This window comes from Anas acuta, chromosome 2 (genome assembly GCF_963932015.1).
Source record: "Anas acuta chromosome 2, bAnaAcu1.1, whole genome shotgun sequence".
Taxonomy (NCBI): Eukaryota; Metazoa; Chordata; class Aves; order Anseriformes; family Anatidae; genus Anas; species Anas acuta.
Genome location: NC_088980.1, coordinates 110,036,781 through 110,054,425, shown reverse-complemented (window position 1 = coordinate 110,054,425; position 17,645 = coordinate 110,036,781). Strand labels below are relative to the sequence as shown.

The following is a 17,645-nucleotide window of genomic DNA, read 5'->3' as shown; positions in this document are numbered from 1 at the left end:
TATTTATTTAATACATAATAGTATTTTATGACCTACCTACACCGCAAAGCAGAAGAACCCTACCAAAAGTACTACACAGAGGGAAACACGCCAGTTTGCCAGAGAACATGAACATTAATTAGATCTTTCAAGATCTAATTAATACACAAACATACCCAAGAAGTTGCTCATCATCGCGCTGGTACGCGTGGCTGCTGGACAAAAGAATGACTCTGGCACATTTGCTGCTTTCTACCCAAGAAAGCAGTGCTCGGCAGAATGGCCTGTATTTGTTCTTCATGCAGAGACAAAGAAAAAAAGAGAAATGTATTGTGTCCTTAAAAAAAGAAAAGCCCAAAGCTGACAATACTAGATGTTATATTTAATACTCAGCAATGATCTCGATTTTTCTTCATATCCCTTTAGTTTTTCACTTCCAGATTTGTTTTTAGAAAGCAGAGGACTGGCTGTTTACTTGATCAAAACTACAATTTAAAATACAGAACTACAGTTTAAAATACAAAACTACAGTTTTGAATAACAGTACTCCCCGCTTTGCATGCCATTGATACTAATGCTAAATTCACACTCTATTTTGCCAAACTTTGCCAAAAACTGCGGTACCATTTCTTGTCTGGAGTGGTATTCTGCTAATTTAACATTACAGCCCGTGTCTAGTTAATGAGTAGTTTTAAAGTCTTCACTTTTACACAATGAGTGTAATGAGTGCAGTTTAAATGAATGCTGAACACTGAAATAATTCAATTGGAGTGACAGGGAAAACTTAAGCTATTACAATAAAAGACAAATACACAAAGAGAATAACTGTAAGGAAAAAAAAAGAGAAATGGATAAGACCCACAAAATTTTGTGTTTTGTTTTGTTCCAGGCTATTAATAACTAAGGTCACATGAACACCAGAATCTACTGATATAAGTGCTCTGGGCCTTGGAAGAACAAAACAAAACCTCAATCCTTTTTGAAAGCAGACATCAGCTTTGATCTAAAATTGTATTAGCAGCAAAAGGTGTTGCAGCAGCAATGACAAAAACATTTTGTTAGTGTTTGGTCTGTGTTGTTTTTAACAAAATGCCTTTTAACCTGGCAGAGTTCTGGTTGTGCTTCTTTAGTCTGTTTGAATAATGCCATAAAATTCACCCATGCCACTTAAATGATTTGCCAGCAGAACCAAAGAAACTACTGAATAGTGAATTCAGAACAATGGTGAACATACATACCTTTATGAAAGGTGATCTGATCTGCAGAACTACAAGTTTCTTCGAAGGTAACGAATACACTACAAGGAGAAATAACTGAGTTTCACAAGAAAGCACGTAAGAAATCCAGACTTAGAAGTATCCAGATTTATCCACTTTACAAACCTGAGGACGGTAAACCTTTCAGCTATCAAATCCAATTACTGTAAAGCCTGACTACTGTTAAAAATAAATACCTATTTTATGCACTGTCTTCATTGAACTTAATTTTACTCGTTATAAATTCAAAGGATTGAATGAAGTAAAATATTTGAAGATCTGCTTCCTGTAATCATTCAGATAATCTCTTTATACAGCTTTGCAAAGATCATTTTGAAATTTCTGTGATTTAGGAGAAAAAGAAATGAAAACAATAGAAATTTAGTGACGCAGACAGGGAAAAATCCTGAGAATTTAAAGGGGGCAGAAGATCACCAATGCAAACACAGGTGATGAGGAAGAAGTGAAATATCTTTCTCCACAGAATGCAGCTTGCATGTGCACACCGTATGTTGCTTAGGGTTAGAACTATGGATAGCTTTGGCTGCACTGTAATATGGTCAAGAGTCAACATTTCTTACTGGTTCCATATGCCAAACTGGTTATCCAAAATAACACGAGTAACAGTTTCCTCTGCGAAGTGTAAATACATTCTTATCTGTAAGTCAGAGATTTAGTTATTGAAGTTGTTATTCCTGACCTTAGTTTAAACATTTTTCACGTAAGCAAAGTGTAACACCACAAGTAAATGTAACCTTCTTGCACTGGATGCATCTTGCCAATATCACCAGCGTTCAATACACACCTTCAGCATTTATACTCAGCTCCACCGAATTTTCGTTTGATGTTGCATACGGATTATTGCCAACCATTGGCACCAGGCAGTCCGTGTAGAAGTAACCAATTTTAGTCATGCGAAGCGTGGAAATCACTAGATCAATTGCCAGTTGACCAACATTTCCCACTGACACTGCTGGCTGTAAAAGAAGTTACAGAATCAAGGTGTGTTTTTTACAGTGTGTTTTACGGACAAAACAATACACCCTTCAAATAGCAAAGGTTCAAGTTAGAATAATTCTGGTTAAACACAGGATTTCTTAAAGTGGCAGCTCATCTTCTAACAAAGGTGACTATTAGGTTGGTCCCTGTCCCACAGAAACCCACTGTCCACTTCTGTGACTAATGGTGTCTTGCTGTAAACTTAAACCAAGGCTTGGAAACTTGTCCCCTCCCTTCCTCTTTTTGGGTACAGGGTAGGTAAAAGTCACTCTAAAAATTAACGCAGAGATTGGGTGGCCTCAAGTGACACCTAATGGTAATGTTGATATTACACCTAAGACTGTAAGCGTCAGTTTGACCAATATACACAGGGCATTTTCCATTTTCTTGTAAGGATGGGTGTCATCTTGGATATTCGTTTTGTAGGAATTGCCACGGGTTATCACCAAGCCCGGCAGACACTGTCTTAATTAAAACAGCACAGAAAGAGAATTTCAAGCATTTGTGTCCTTTTACAGATACCAGCAATGACAGATGACATTTTCAGTTGCTTCCCTGTGACTTCTAGGCAAGTCCGTGCCTACAACTTTGCTAATGCCCAAACTGCCACCACACGCGGAAACACAGCGGACCTGATCCTGACAAGCTCACAGCAAAAGCGGCCTTACAGGTGCTTAGAGACTGTCACTACAAGCCGGCTGCTCGGTACCCTAGCTGAAGGAAACGCTGTGACCTGTTTCCTCTGACTAGTCAGCTGATCCGGAATGATTTCCTGCACCCATGTGAGTTCGCAGTCACAGAATCACAGAATACCCCGAGCTGGAAGGGACCCACAAGGATCATCGAGCCCAACTCATCGAGTCACAAGGGGCTGAGTAGCTCTCGAGATGAACAGTGGTGAAGCTGCTTATAAATAAGACACTAAAGGAACTTACGAGAAGGAAAATTAATGGCTTAGTACCTCCCAGCCTGACAGGAACTCTTATCCCAAAATAAACTAAGTAGTCTCAGGCTGATCATCGTCAATTGGTTTCACAGCAGGCTTGAAAACGATTAAAATACTTTCTTAATCCTAAAAAAAAATGATTATTTCATGATCTGAATTTGAATACAGCACAAATGAGGATTTTTTTCCACAGAAAACGTAAATACAACAACTAAGTGAAAAAAAAAATGCATATATTTATTCCAGTGCCGACCCACAGGTCCTGCAAACGTCGCGAAACGAAGCGTGCCATGTTAATTAACCTGGGAGGGAGAGCACCTAACTACAGCTCTACAAACACCGCCCAGCTCCTCAGCAACGACACCGTGGGGAGGCTGAGGAGGGAGGAACCGACGGAAACGGAAAGCAACGCGCGGAGCCCTGCGGGGAGGGGGGAGGGGGAGCTGTACCCAGGCCCGCGGCCGGCTCCCCTCAGCGGCGCCCAGGGGCGGCCTCACGGCGGCAGAGCAGCCGCCGCAGCGCTTACCATGAGCAGCGTGAAGCCCTGCAGCTCGGGGCCGCCGCCCTCGCAGGGGACGAACATGCCGGCCGAGGCGCTGAGGGAGCCTCGCTGAGCCTCGCCTCCCCGGGCCGCCTCAGCGGGGCGGTAACGGCCGCTAACGGCCCCGCCTCGCGCCGCGACCGTTGGCGGGCGGCTGGGGGCGGGGTCTCTCCCCCCCTCCCCCCTCCCCTCCTCTCATGGCGGCCGGCGCCATGTCGCTGCCCCCCGAGCGAGCCGCGGAGCTGCGGGAGCTCATCCAGCGGCAGCTCCTCAAGGTGCGTGAGGGGAGGAGTCCTGCCCCTGAGCTTTTTTCCTTAAGGCTTAAGACCCGGTTACTCCAAGTGTTGGATTTTGGGAGATAATGTAACTTCTTTGACTAGTTCCTACTAAATTAAAAGACTTAACTGCGTGCAGAAAGGGAGTAATCCTCATGGAGTAGCTGTTTCCACGTTCCTGCACTCTTACAGAGTCATAAGTAAGAGTCTTTAGTCATAACTGCTATCAAGGGCTCGTAGTTGTAGCCTATCTTGCATTTTCTTTCAGATGGATGTCCACGGCAGGATCAGAGAAGTTCTTGCTGAGACCATACGTGAGGAGCTGGCACCTGAGCATCAGCAGCTGTCCACAGAAGATCTGATAAAAGCCTTAAGGCAACGAGGAATCGTTGATGATGTTATGAAAGAACTTAAATTTGTAACTGTAAGTAGCTGTCAAGGAAGGATAAAGTTCTTGCTTATTCTTCTCATTTATGTGGTGTGTTGACAAAGTTATAACTCACTGGAATCGTAGAATCACAGAATGCGTTAGGTTGGAAGGGACCTTAAAGATCACCTGATTCCTACCCACCTGCCAGGGACACCTCCCACTGGACCAGGTTGCCCAAAGCCCCATCCAGCCTGGCCTTGAACACCTCCAGAGATGGGGCATCCACAGCTTCTCTGGGCAACCTGTGCCAGGGCCTCAGCACCCTCTGAGGGAAGAATTTCTTCCAAACGTCTCATCTAGACCTCTCTTAGCTTAAAGCTGTTCCCCTTTGTCCAATCCCTGTGCTCCATGATAAAGAGTCCCTATTCATCTCTCCTGTAGGCCCCCTTTAGATGCTGGAATTTACTTCTAAAGGTTCCTGAGGGTTTACCGATTTGTGATGTTCTGAGAGCAGAGCAGCATAATGTGTGTACTAAAGTAGATCTAATGATGATACTATATTGAAAGTATTTGTTCAGTTTTAAGTCTCACGTACTAGAAGGGAGCATACACAAGGAATGACATCCATTTGAAATGGAGGATTCTTTACATTTTAGAATAATGTGGGAATAGTGCTGTTGCCTCGCTTGATACCGTAAAAGTGTCTTAATTATGATTCCAGGATGTGAATGAAAAGGAGAGGACTTCTGCTTCAAAACCATCAACACATTTTGTTGCTAGAGAACCACCAGTTCTGAAAAAAAGTATGTTGCTTGTTTATTCTTTTTTTTTTTTTTGATCATAGTCTAGAAAGAAATTTGAAGTGTATGATTATTGAATGTGAAATTAGTAGTCCAGTATGGACAGGATTCACTTAAAACCTCCAAACTGTGGAGAAATAAATGTCTTTCCTGCTTATCTAAAGGATAGCAGTTCATGTAAGCAGCAGATATTAATGTCACTTAAAGTTTGACTTGTAAGGGTTTCACTCATTTTGCATTAAGATAGTTTCTGTGTATTTTAAAATCACTTTCTTCTAAGGACTTGTTTGTGGAAAAAAAAAAATCACATTTCTATTCTCCTGTTAGGTAGCTGATATTTAATGTGCTTCCTAAGTGCTGTTTTTGTAGTCTCTTCATTTTTGTTGCTACGCTTTACAGCTAACATTGACCCAACACGAAGGTATCTTTACCTTCAGGTCCTGGGTGGGAAAGCTTTTCTGGAACATCTTCAGGAACCAGATCCTCTGCCTGGCCAAATCTGTTCTACTTTCACTCTGTGTTTACATTTCCGAAATCAGCGCTTCCGTTCTAAACCTGTTCCCTGTGCCTGTGAGCCGGACTTTAATGATGGTTTTTTACTTGAAGTACACAAGGATAGCCTAGGTAAGGAACTGGTACTGTGGTGGTTTTTTTCCTTTCCCTGACTTTATAGTTATTCTGAAATATATTTGATATTATTTAATATTATTTGGTTGTTTTTTTTCCCGTAATCATGTTTGCCTAGGGAAATTGATAGCTCTATTAGGTTTTGCTACTTCTACATCTCTCTCTATTCTTACTTCTTTTTCACTCTAAAGTTGGTCTAATTTAAAAGTTACTTTATCCAGAATTGACAGTGAGATAGTAATCTTAAGGATGGTAAGAGATGCTAAGATAGCTGTGATTTTCACAAGCTTTGTGCTTACAAGTGAAGAAGGGGGCAGTATCTCCCTGGAGGTCCTTTAGAAGCCTCCTGGACGTGATCCTGGACAAACTGCTCTTTTTAAGCAGAGGAGTTGGACCAGATGACCTCCAGAGGTCCCGTCCAACCTCAACTCTTCTGTGAAGAGAGATGTAAACTTGTCACCATACGGAAGGGAAAACGTCATTGTACATTCAGTTTGCCTACCAGGCAGGAGACGTCTGCAGAACAGGCAGCTATCTGCAGCCTGCATTACCTGTGCTGTTGGTAGCCGGGGAGCATGGTAGGAGTTAAATGGTAAGGGAAGACTTGTGGAATAAATAGGTGGGATAAAGGAAGAGCATATTGATGCTGTCTGAGTCCTATAGAAATTCAGGGAGGTATAGTAAATAGACTCAAAGTTACAAAGAGCGTGTTTGCAGTTGCTTTTACTTAGTGGTACTTTAATATTTACTTTCTTAAATGTTAATCCCATTTTTAATTTGTAGAATTAAACCATTTACACTAGGGTAGTCAAATCGAGTAATCTTTTTATCCCCTATCTGAATTGATGGTAATCTTGCTGTAGCTCCATCGTAATCTGAGTTTGATTTTAAGATAGGATTGTTGTTTATGCTTCTAGGTGCAAGATTTTCTTAAAATGCGCTGTTGATGTGTATCTTTCACTTAATTTGAAGGAGAACTTGAGATAATAATATGCTGGCTATTTTATCTTGGTTTAATAATGGCAGGTGATGGAAGTAAAATGGTGGATGCAACCACCATGTTATCTATATGTGATCCAGTGCACATGGTTCTGATCAAAACAGACACGTTTGGTGAGACAACCCTAGTAGCATCCCATTTCTTGGAGTGGCGATCTGTCCTGGCTGCAGAGAACGGCATAACAAACGTTGCTGTGGAACTCCTGGGTGTAGGTAAGAATAAATAATAGGTATATCACGATGACTTAAAATATCATGTACTAAACTTGCTTATAGGCTTAAAGCAGTATTTATGATGTTGTTTAGTCTTAGTTCAACTGGAAAATTACTGTAAGGTATCCTTAGGAAATGTTTAGGTAGGAGACTAATGGTCAGATTATTGTGTTAAGAAAATATTAAAAACGAGTGTGCCAGGTCCTGTCTGGGAATTCCTACAATTGGTTTTCTGCAGAATCTGGGTAAATTATCAAAACAAACAGACATAAATCAACCAGTGCATCTCCAGGAATCTGTCAGGCCAATGCACCAAGGGGTAAAGTCTAGCTTGTGTCCCTTGCTTAGCAAACTAGCAATTGCTGGAGAAAGTAATCTGTGCTCTGCTGCCTTGTAGTCACAGAACTGGAAGGACACCTTCTGATAGAAGGGATAAACAGCTTTGTTCAGGTGCTTAGCTGTGTCCATGTGTCACTTGTCACCACTCCCTGTTTCAGGTGTTTCATCTTAATTGTTCAGAATAATACAATTTAATGGATAAAGGTTAAATCCAGGACTCAATGTATCATGACTTCCTACTAGTTATCCCAGAGCTTGGTCAAGTTACAGCTGAGCCATTTGAGTATTCTTTATCACAGTTTCTCTACTAGTTAGTTAAGCAAGGCCCTTGCTAGTTTCAAGAGAGTAAACTGTATCTTTAAAAATATTTTGAAAATAGCATATATTGTGTAAGTCATGCTTAACTCTTACCACCTTTGCCTATTTTTTTGGATGATTTAGTGCACAGGTTTATCCAGTGAACGTAAATAGATTTATGTTTATTTACTGATATGTTTGTTTGCAATTTCAGGATAAAATAATGCTAACTTTACTAAGCAATATGGGTTTGGATAGACTCTCAGGTAGACAGTTTTTAATTTATAACAAATAACCTTTGAAATATATGAAAATAACTTGTTTGTTGCTTGTATGGGTGATGGGAGAAATTCTGATCTACTTCTCATTAACTTTTTTCTAAGTAATAAGGTACAAATCCGGTTAATCAAGTACTTTTTGTCCTCTTTTAAACTAGTCATTGTACAAAATTCATCAAGAACATCAAAGCATGCTGGCAATTCAGATATATAGACAAACCACTATGTGAGGTTTCTGTTGCTCATACTGCATGTAATTCCATATCTCTTGTAATTTATTTCTTCTCACTGTTTATGGAGTCCAAAACTTTGAGCATTATGCATTAGTATTATTTTAAACATGATTATTTGTATGGCATTCTGGGTCTTTCATAAAAGAACATATATTGAGTGAAATGAAATTGACCCTATTCTAACTCCTTAAATCTGAGCTACCTGTGTTGTCAGTAGGAACAGGCACTCTTGCAGTGTGGCTCTTCTAATCAATTTTAGATGCCTCAAAATAGATGCCTTTTCTAGACACTTACAGAACACCATTCAACACATTGTATGTCCTGATATTGGCTGCATTGAAAGCCACGGGTATTTTCTCAGGTCTAGGTGTCTGCTTCTTTGGCCGTGTAACCCTTTCTTTCAGTCTTACGTGAGTTTGAACTATGAAAGAAGATGCTTATGTTTTAAGTATTTAAATAAGTTTTAGTTGTTTTTTGTGATAATATAATTAAAACAATAATTTGTTCCTGTCTCACTGATGTGTCTGAGTAAAAGGAATTTAAAGGGACTGATTGATATATATTTTGGTTCGAAGGTTCAGAATCAAAGGTTTCTGTTGGTGTTTTGAACATCAGACTTGAAATGTATCCACAACTCAGTAAGACGCTGTCTCCAGAAATAACTAATACTCAAGTAAGTAATTCTTGGGAAGGCTGACCTATTCTTTTGGGAGGAGGAAGAGGGGGATCTCAGTATAGAATTACTCGTGGACATTGGGGACTGTGGGTTTTTGAGCATTCAATAGTATTTTTTTTGACTCAATTTAAATATAATTGCCTCTTTTAAACTACTTTGTTTATACTGATCATTACTTTATTTGAAATATTACTGTATGTAGTTTTCTAATTGCCCGTATCAAAGCTTCAAGAAGAGAAATGAGTATGAAATACTTAAGTTTCTTCAGATAGTGTTTCCTTGCTCTCTTTTTCCATTTGAAAAATAATTTCAACAGTCAGCTATTCTGCTTGAAAAGCCAGTAAATGGTGGCCTGAAGGCGCATGCAGATATTACTCCACACTTCACAAGCTGAGTAATCCTTCTGTACAGACATGCATCACTGAAGATGAACACTACTCCAGTCAAGCCTGAGCCTACAAACGAGAAATGTAAATTGAGGTTTTCACTCGTTGGATTTTCATTTAAAAATACTATTCTTTTGCATTGGTGTGGGCATGCCATGTAAATATTAAGCTGTATTTTACCTAAGACAGGATTTGGTGTTGATACACTCATTGATTACATTTTTGTTCTTGTTTGGAATTAGTATATGTGTCATCTGTTATGTTTATTTTCTTACCTGCAGTTTACTTTGGAACGTCAGAAGACAGCAGAAAAAGAACGACTGTTTCTTGTGTATGCTAAACAGTGGTGGAGGGAATACCTACAGATTAGGCCTACACACAACACGAGGCTAGTAAAGATCTTTGCACAGGTTTGTAAATTTTATGAATATGTTTACCTGTTCTTTAAGTTATCTTTTTATTCTTAGATAGATACTTAAAGTTTATGTACGTAGAATCTGTATAGATTTATGATGTGGCCATGTTCTAGTCAGGGCTACATGTGGTTTAGCATGCTGAAGATGAAATTTTAAGGATTAAACTTGCGTGTGTTCGTGTGTTTACTGAAGCTTAATACCATTATGTAGAAACAAGTCCTCCTGGCACCCCTACAGAGGAGGTAATAAAGCCTCCTTAGTCCTTTCCTGAATAACTACAAATGTCAAAGGCTTAAGACAATAAAGACAATAAGAATTTAAGTCAGTAGAGATCATAAATGAAAGAAAGAAATGGGGATGGAAAGATGATGCAAGGGCAATCACCACCTCCTACCAGCAGACTGATGACCAGCCAGTCTCCAAGTAGCAGTGGGAACACATGAGATTATCAGAATTGTGTGATAACTCCGTTATTATCCACTTTTTACATGTAGTGCAGAAGCATATATTACGTGCTTTTTTTTTGTTTTGCTTGATGACAATGTGGAAACTGACAGCAGATGGAGCACAAACTGTTCTTTTCTGTCTAGAATATCCTAACAGTTACAGAGCCAGTAGAAAAATCTAGCTGTAGTGTCTCTCTGAATTAATTGCATTAATGGTCTTGTCTTAATTTTAAAAGAATTTTTCTGTCTCAGTATTTTTGAGTTACAATTATTTGGGAGAGAATAAATTCTATCGCAAAAAAAGGTGGTCTAAAATCTATCTTTTGAGATATTTTCATTGCTGCAAAGTAACTGTACTTTATATTTACATCGATTGCAGCCCTCCCCTTTTTCCTATTATTCCCCCATGAGTTTTTCTCGCTTGCACCTTTCCCCTTCTCTTCCTCAGCCCTGCTGCAGGAGAATTAGAGAGCGACTGGGTGGGGGCTCACCGCCACTGGTGGGGCTATGAACACCACACCCTTGTTTGGAAGGTGATGCTGCTACTGAACACACCTGGTACAGCCAGAATGGGAGGTGTCACTTCCGTGAAGAGAAACAGGAGGCACTTCAGGAAGTTTTAACAGTGCTGTTTGTTTTTATATGTTAAGGATGAAAATGGAGTGAACCGTCCAGTGTGTTCGTATGTCAGACCGCTTCGAGCAGGCCGCTTGCTAGACACACCTAGGCAAGCAGCGCGGTTTGTCAGTGTCCTGGGTTATGAAAGAGCTCCTGTCATTGGAGGAGGAGGTGGCAAACAGGAACAGTGGTGCACCCTTCTTGCTTTCATATGTAGAAACAAGGTATGTGCAAATAGTCAGTGTATGACACCTTGTCATTGGTATGTTCTAACTGAGGTTAGTCATTAAAAACAGGCTGTGAAAGGTGGATTCGGTCCATCTCAAAGAATTCTCTGTTGCAGATGGCTCATTTAAGATATTTTTAGAGACCCAGCTATTAAATGGTAGATGAGCAGGCTCTCGAGCAGGCTTGCTTTCTTTTCTGCTCTTGTTGAGGTCCATGTTCCAATACGTTTTTCAGTTCTGTTGGACAATGAGGTTGCTACATTGGCTCTAAGATCCTATACGGTTATGCAGTGAATTGATCCTAGTGTGTAGGCCACTAGTTTTCTTCCTGGATTAGCCTAGAATTATTGGAAAAGTGTTTTGAAAAACATATTTTGTATGTATATGTGCTAAAACTTATTGATGGTAAGTCTTTGTATTCAGTTTTTGCAAGGTAAGGTTTTTCACTAGAAGTTACTGCCTAGTCCAATATTTGTATCACATGGCTATAATAAATGAAATAATTCGTAACTCATTCTGGATTATAATTCTCAGGTATCAGTACAAGTAATACCACTCCCTTTTAATAGCTCTTTGGAGTGATCACTGTTTTTCATCAGCACTGAGATACTTCTGCATTCAAAAACTGTCTCACTGATGTGTTTATAATTAAAAAGATCTGCTGTTCTTGGCAGCAGGAGCTATATCTCATTTTTTAGACCAGTCTCAAGGACCACACAGGAAAGGCATTAACTATTGTCTCTGAATATAGATTTAGATGAGATGTTTGGAAGAAATTCTTCCCTCAAAGAGTGGTTAGGCACTAGCATAGGTTGCCCAGAGAAGCCGTGGATGCTCCATCCCTGGAGGTGTTTAAGGCCAGGCTGGATGGGGCTTTGGGCAACCTGGTCTGGTGGGAGGTGTCCCTGCCCATGGTGGGGGGCTGGAAGCAGGTGACCTTTAAGGTCCCTTCCTACCCAAACCATCCTGTGACTATAACACGGTATCACACACAGGTACCAGCCGTGTAAAGGAAAGCTCTGAGCTACCTGCTGGCTTTCAGATGAAAGTGATGATAGTGACTGAGTTTGAGGACTGTTACACGTGGAGGTACAGAAAAAGGGTTTTCACCAAGGCAGCGTAGTGGAAAGCTATGCAGAAAATAACTGAATTTAGCTCCTGAGACACCAGGTGGACCATTATTAATTTTCTTAAGAAAAACAGCGTGACATTATATTGTGTTTTAGCAATAGTAGTGAGTTAAGCAGCACACAGCTTCTCACCCACTCGCCCCAAGTGGGATAGGAGAGAGAATTGGAAAGGTAAGAAAGAACTCATGGGTCAAGGTAAAGTCGTTTTAATAAGTAAAGCAAATGCTGCATGCACAAGCGAAGCAGAGCACGGAGTTTGTTCACTGCTTCCCATCAGCAGGCAGGTGTTCAGCCACTCCCAGCCAAGCAGGGCTCATCACACATAATGATTTCTTGGGAAGACAAACACCATCACTCCCAGTGTCCCCCCCCTCTTTCTCCTCCTTTCCCCCAGCTGTTATTGCTGAGCATTGGCCCCACACGGTGTGGGACAGCCCCTGGGCCAGCTGTCCTGGCTGTGACCTCCCCAGCCTGGTGGCTGGCAGGACATGAGAAGCAGAAAGTTCCTTGGCTCTGTGCAAGCACTACTCTGCAGCGACTGAAACATCCCTCTGTTATCACCACTATTGTCATCAAAAGTCCAAAACACAGAATTGTGTGAGCCTTTATGAAGAAAATTAACTCTATCCCAGCCAAAACCATGACACATTATTAACACAGTTACAACAAAAACCTGTTTTAGATCTACTTATTTGGATATTTGCTTTGTACATTATGGTAGGGGAAGATTGTGCTATTTATGTAATTAATGCTGTGCTTTATATTATGAAGGCTTTGTTGCATTAGGAACTCTTTTCTGTTACAGCTAACAGTTGTGAAGAGCATTTAATTAGACATTAAAAAATTGGTAGCAATAAATTGATGAAGAAAACTTTTTTTCTGCTTTGAAGGAAATGTAGCTGACATGCCTTTCAGCTTTTCCATAGTCACATCTGTGGGAGATCTTAAATTAAAAAAGTAAAGTAAAATTACAGTAGATCTATGTTTTATTCGGTGACTATATTTCCTAACTATGAAAATACTGAATAATTTCTGATACTGTCTTGGGTATTTGCCTTATATGCATACTTATTTTTAATTTGAACATTGATCTGTGAGGTTCTGGTTTTGTTTTACTTGAAGTTATCCTTAAAAGATATGTTTTCCAGTATTAGTCACACACTATACTTAAATCAAAAATAAAAATAGTCTGCAATGAGACTAAAACAACTTATTCTGTTACAGAAAACCAAAACTTTACCACAAGAAAGAATTCTTTACTTATCAGAGAAGCTAACCAGCTACTGGTATGGGATAACAAGATTTTTTTGTAAAATTAGCCTGGAAATTTCAGAATAGTTTGTACTGGTTAGTTTTCACATTATACAGTTAGCAGAATTAAACTAGTTCATGATTTTGGCCATCTTTGCTTCTCCTGCCTAAATAGGAGGGAAGTGTGAGTTATTAAATAACAATTGGAGACATAGAATTGTTTTTCTTTCTTTAATATTTTTAGCTGTGCCTGATACTTAAGCCAACTTACAAATGCTTACTGTCTAGGGTGACTGTGAAGACCATGCTAACCTGCTGTGCAGCCTTCTTCTTGGATATGGACTGGAAGCCTTTGTGTGCGTGGGAACAAAAGCAAAAGGAGTCCCCCACACTTGGGTAATGACTTGTGGAACCGACGGAATGATTACCTTTTGGGAGAGCTTAACAGGGCATAGGTGAGTTAACAGAATGTGAGAAAACTGAACAAGGTGTACTGAGATTTGTGTAGTTCTTTGGTTATTTTTTTTTTTTTTTTAGTCTCTACATTCTGTCATATAACTAAGTATTTAAGTGTCTAGGAGGCTTTTGTCTTTGAATTTGTGTTCTGTGTTCTGCTGCTGTTTGAAGAGTAACTGGTTCAGCATGAGGTGAAGTAGTTCATCAGTTTGTAATGTACTTTTCAGTAGTTTAATACAGTGTAGTAGCTGTTTTGTCTTAGGGCAGCTGATCATCTTAATTTATGAAGAAGGAGATAAAAGCTGATATGATTGTTTAGGAGTCCATATGTGGTTTTTTTTTTGTTTGGTTTTTTAATCTTAGTTCATCTGTGAAATCAGCATTGCATTACTTTGTTCCCCTACAGAAATCTCTGTGCAAGTTCTCTGAACTCCTCTCACACTTGAGTCATTTTAGAAGGGCACATTGTTGTTCTGTATTCTAAAGCTTCTGGTACCTGTTTGTTAAAATTCTTTCCCTTTTTTGTCATTCTGCATGTCCTGTTGCTCAAGGGCATAGAGTGGTATTCAGTCCCAATTTTTATATCAAAATGAAAAAAAAAAATTGTTCAGAACTTCAATGATAAGAAATTCCCATTTACAGATGACGCTCAGCACTATGGTCCAGACCGCTATACTTCTTAGTGCTGTTTGAAGCAGTAAATTTCTTTGGAAACATAATTTTTGTAATATATAGCTTCAAGTTGTAAGTACAGTGGGACCATATATGTGAATGTAAAACTTCTGGCTTTGTGAAAGGAGCTGATTAATAACCAGTTTTGAAAGTGAGCAATTATGTTTTTTGCCAGTGATTATGTATGCTGTGATTAGCATTTTAAGCTGTACTTCCCAAAATGTGATGAACAGTGTGGAAGCTGTACGGACATGTTTTTATAGTTGCAAAATGTAATTGTTATTCCACATCTCCTTGATTAATCAGAATATTTTCCTACATATAAAGAAGAAAAGTGATGTATTATTGCATTGTATGCTACGCCTCCAAAAATGTGTGTAATTACTTTCCTGTATTAGAATTAATTATTAGAATAAATAATGGGGAGGAAGTTTTATTAACAAATTTGCATTATATTTTAAAATGGATAAATGACTTACTTCTGTCTCATCTACATATTTTTACCTTCACATGAAATAACGTGCATTAATAAATAAAAACTGAATGTTTCTGATCAGGTATATCCACAGGCCTATCAACCCTGATGACCCTCCGCTAGTTGAACAACCCAAGCCATTGTATCCCTATCGCACAATAGGTTGTGTCTTCAACCATCACAAGTTCTTTGGAAATTGTCAGCCCACTGATGCTGTGGAGGTCTGCGTGTTTGACCTGCATGATGAGTCTAAATGGAAGCCCATGAGTGGAGAAGCAATAAAATCTGTCTGTTCTCCTGGAGCAGCATCTTCAGTTCCCCCTTTTCCTCCTCTGTGTGCTTCTGCAATAGATGCTGCCGTAACAAGCAATGAGATAGAGTTGCAGCTGAGATTACTGGTCTCAGAACACAGGAAGGTAATCTGCTTAGAAAACTATTACCGATCTGCTGAGGTGGTAAAGGTGCATGTTTTTTGTGTGTTTGTTTTGCACAGATGTTTGTTGGTTTAAGTAGTTGGGCCTTTGTAACGTGTTTTCTGTCACCTTTTGCCATAATGCAAGATGTGAAAACTGAAGTAACTGAAAAACATCTGGGATGACTGCACTGAGCTACTTTAGACATCATACTGACCGTTTGCTGTGACAGAGCTGCAGTCACGTGTGGGCTTATTTCCCCCTTTCCTCTCTTTCCTGGTCTGTGATTTTTGGCCTACTGGCATCTGCAGACCGCTTATGAGTGGTTTGTAAAAGGGCTGAGAAGATAAGCATCCTTAGCACATCTATCACATTATTATATCTTATTTTATATGTGTGTCTCTTCCCTTGATGAAAGCAGTCTTTCAGTTTTCAGAGTCTTACTCTGAGTGCTATCCAAAATTAGCAGATATTTTTAGAAGTTAGTTTTGTCCTTTATCAAGATTTCTACGTGACATAATATACCAGAAATTATTCTTCCTGGACTGAGTATGAAGGAGATGATACTCTCAGTTCCTGATGGCTGATAGCTCTTTTAGCTGATAGCTGATTGAAAAAAAAAAAAAAAGAAAATAAAGAAACAATGTTAGCAATATCTTTACTTTTTAATCTCTCCTACCACATAATGCTCAACCTGAGGGTGTCAAGTAATTCTCAGAGTATGAATCCTGTGCAATGTTGAACACTGAAGTGGTTAGATTTTTCTACTTGCTTGCATTTGTGTGATGGTAAGAGTGCACATACATACGTATCCGTGTTTTGGGAACTTGGTGTGCATTGTTTTTTGTAGTGAATTTCCAGGAGACATTAGGAGAACGTGAGGTGATTCCTTGTTGATCTTTCCCGTATTTCTGCTGCCTATCTTACGCACCAGCACTGTAGTCTTAAATTTCTTCCAAATATACTGTAGCTAAAATATATAGTTTCAAAACTCTGCTGGTCTTGTTTAGTCTGACTTAATTTCTTGTTAAGTGTTAAATATTTTGTTGGTGGTGGTTGATTCTTCTGGTTTGGTGTGTGAATGAGTACCTAACCCTTACTGCTTTATGGATTCACATCCATGAACTGCAAGTTAAAGGTTGGTCATGATTTTATTTGAATCTGTACGTTATGCAAGCTGATTAACATCCTTGTATACTTTCTGCATGGTTGTCATCATGTTGTGGCTTGCCTCGCAGGATCTTGGCCTTTCTACTGTTTGGGATGACCATCTATCCTATCTGTTGTCACCAGCGTTAGCAGCCTACGAGCTCGAACGTACCACGAGTATTTCTGCTGGAAACGAAGAGTTTCAAGATGCTGTACGAAGAGCAGTACCTGACGGTCACACATTTAAAGGGTTTCCTATCCATTTTGTATACAGAAATGCCAGGAGAGCATTTGCCACATGTCTTCGGTAAGACTAAGTATAAATTACAACGTATATGTGAAAACCAAGTAGGAACACGCAATTATGAATTGCAGGGGTTTTTTTGTTTGCTTTGATAGTAAAATTTAAAGAAAATCAAGTTCCTTACATAAGATCTGGAACAATAAAGAATAGTTGTTTGATGCACATAATGAATTGAACATCGGGTGTAGAGCTTTTGTGTTAAATGGGTGAGTTCAGTGATGATAGACTGCTGATGGGTTAAATCAAATACTGAGGAGTGTGTTGTCCTTTCCCCTGAAATACAGTTCATTTAATTTCTCTGCTCTTGCTAAGTGATCGTCAGTGGTCTTGTTCTTCTCCAAGACAACAGCCCTTGCGCTATAAAACAATATTGTTTGTATTGACAGATTTGGGATGCTTGTTGTATGTTAATCATGTTTCAAATAATTGCACTTGTATAACTGAAAACTTTAATAGTAGCTTATTGATATTCGTTGTTACTGTTATTTTTCTTCTCTGTGATATTTGTTACTCTTGTTTTTCTTCTTTTGTCATAGGTCTCCTTTCTGTGAAGAAATAATCTGTTGTAGGGGTGACCAGGTGCGACTTGCAGTTCGTGTACGAGTGTTTACGTACCCTGAATCCGCATGTGCTGTTTGGATCATGTTTGCTTGTAAATACCGCTCTGTCCTTTGAAAAAGAAAATCATGCATGCCTCTTTGGATCTGCAAAATAATGTATCTGCATATCAAATGATGCAATTAAACTAATATTGTATTTTTATATAGGTGCCACGGATTTTGAATACTGTATTGTGTGAAGTGAATTGTATACATGATAATAATTGTATTTATAAAGAGAGTTTATTTTAATAAAAGCAACTTTAATACTTACA

At 39.3% G+C, this 17,645-nt stretch overlaps 2 protein-coding genes across 8 annotated transcripts in view; one reads left to right on the top strand and one right to left on the bottom strand.

The window, feature by feature from the left end:
* The window catches only part of PSMG2 (proteasome assembly chaperone 2), a 15,462-nt gene extending 11,606 nt beyond the window's left edge, over nucleotides 1-3,856 (bottom strand). For 3 of the 5 annotated variants that reach the window (XM_068671688.1, XM_068671687.1, XM_068671686.1), the window contains exons 1-4: nucleotides 3,707-3,856; nucleotides 2,041-2,212; nucleotides 1,218-1,276; nucleotides 156-274 (exon numbers count right to left, since the gene is read on the bottom strand). In XM_068671688.1, coding sequence (XP_068527789.1) covers nucleotides 156-274; nucleotides 1,218-1,276; nucleotides 2,041-2,212; nucleotides 3,707-3,763 — 407 coding nt within the window. In that variant the 5' untranslated portion in view covers nucleotides 3,764-3,856. Of the gene's footprint in view, nucleotides 1-155; nucleotides 275-1,217; nucleotides 1,277-2,040; nucleotides 2,213-3,169; nucleotides 3,307-3,706 lie in introns of all 5 variants that reach the window. The other 2 variants (XM_068671690.1, XM_068671689.1) reach the window with 2 other exon arrangements.
* CEP76 (centrosomal protein 76) lies at nucleotides 3,851-17,645 on the top strand. Of its 3 annotated transcripts, none has more exons than XM_068671680.1 (12): nucleotides 3,851-3,996; nucleotides 4,265-4,420; nucleotides 5,088-5,169; nucleotides 5,566-5,790; nucleotides 6,820-7,005; nucleotides 8,728-8,825; nucleotides 9,496-9,624; nucleotides 10,727-10,918; nucleotides 13,591-13,757; nucleotides 14,988-15,321; nucleotides 16,557-16,774; nucleotides 17,308-17,645. In XM_068671680.1, exons 1-12 carry the CDS (start codon nucleotides 3,919-3,921, stop codon nucleotides 17,444-17,446), a joined length of 2,004 nt encoding a protein of 667 aa, XP_068527781.1. In that variant the 5' UTR covers nucleotides 3,851-3,918; the 3' UTR covers nucleotides 17,447-17,645. The 3 variants fall into 3 exon arrangements, with proteins under 3 accessions (XP_068527781.1, XP_068527784.1, XP_068527783.1); XM_068671682.1 differs by lacking the exon at nucleotides 3,851-3,996 and adding an exon at nucleotides 4,067-4,196; XM_068671683.1 differs by lacking the exon at nucleotides 17,308-17,645 and having other exon boundaries at nucleotides 16,612-16,749.

Bases quoted from the DNA above. Each gene is read 5' to 3' on its own strand.
- CEP76 (XM_068671680.1), top strand. From the start codon at position 3,919: ATGGCGGCCGGCGCCATGTCGCTGCCCCCCGAGCGAGCCGCGGAGCTG. The intron at 8,826-9,495 runs GTAAGTAATTCT...TCTTACCTGCAG, and splicing joins CAGAAATAACTAATACTCAA to TTTACTTTGGAACGTCAGAA. The intron at 13,758-14,987 runs GTGAGTTAACAG...GTTTCTGATCAG, and splicing joins GAGAGCTTAACAGGGCATAG to GTATATCCACAGGCCTATCA.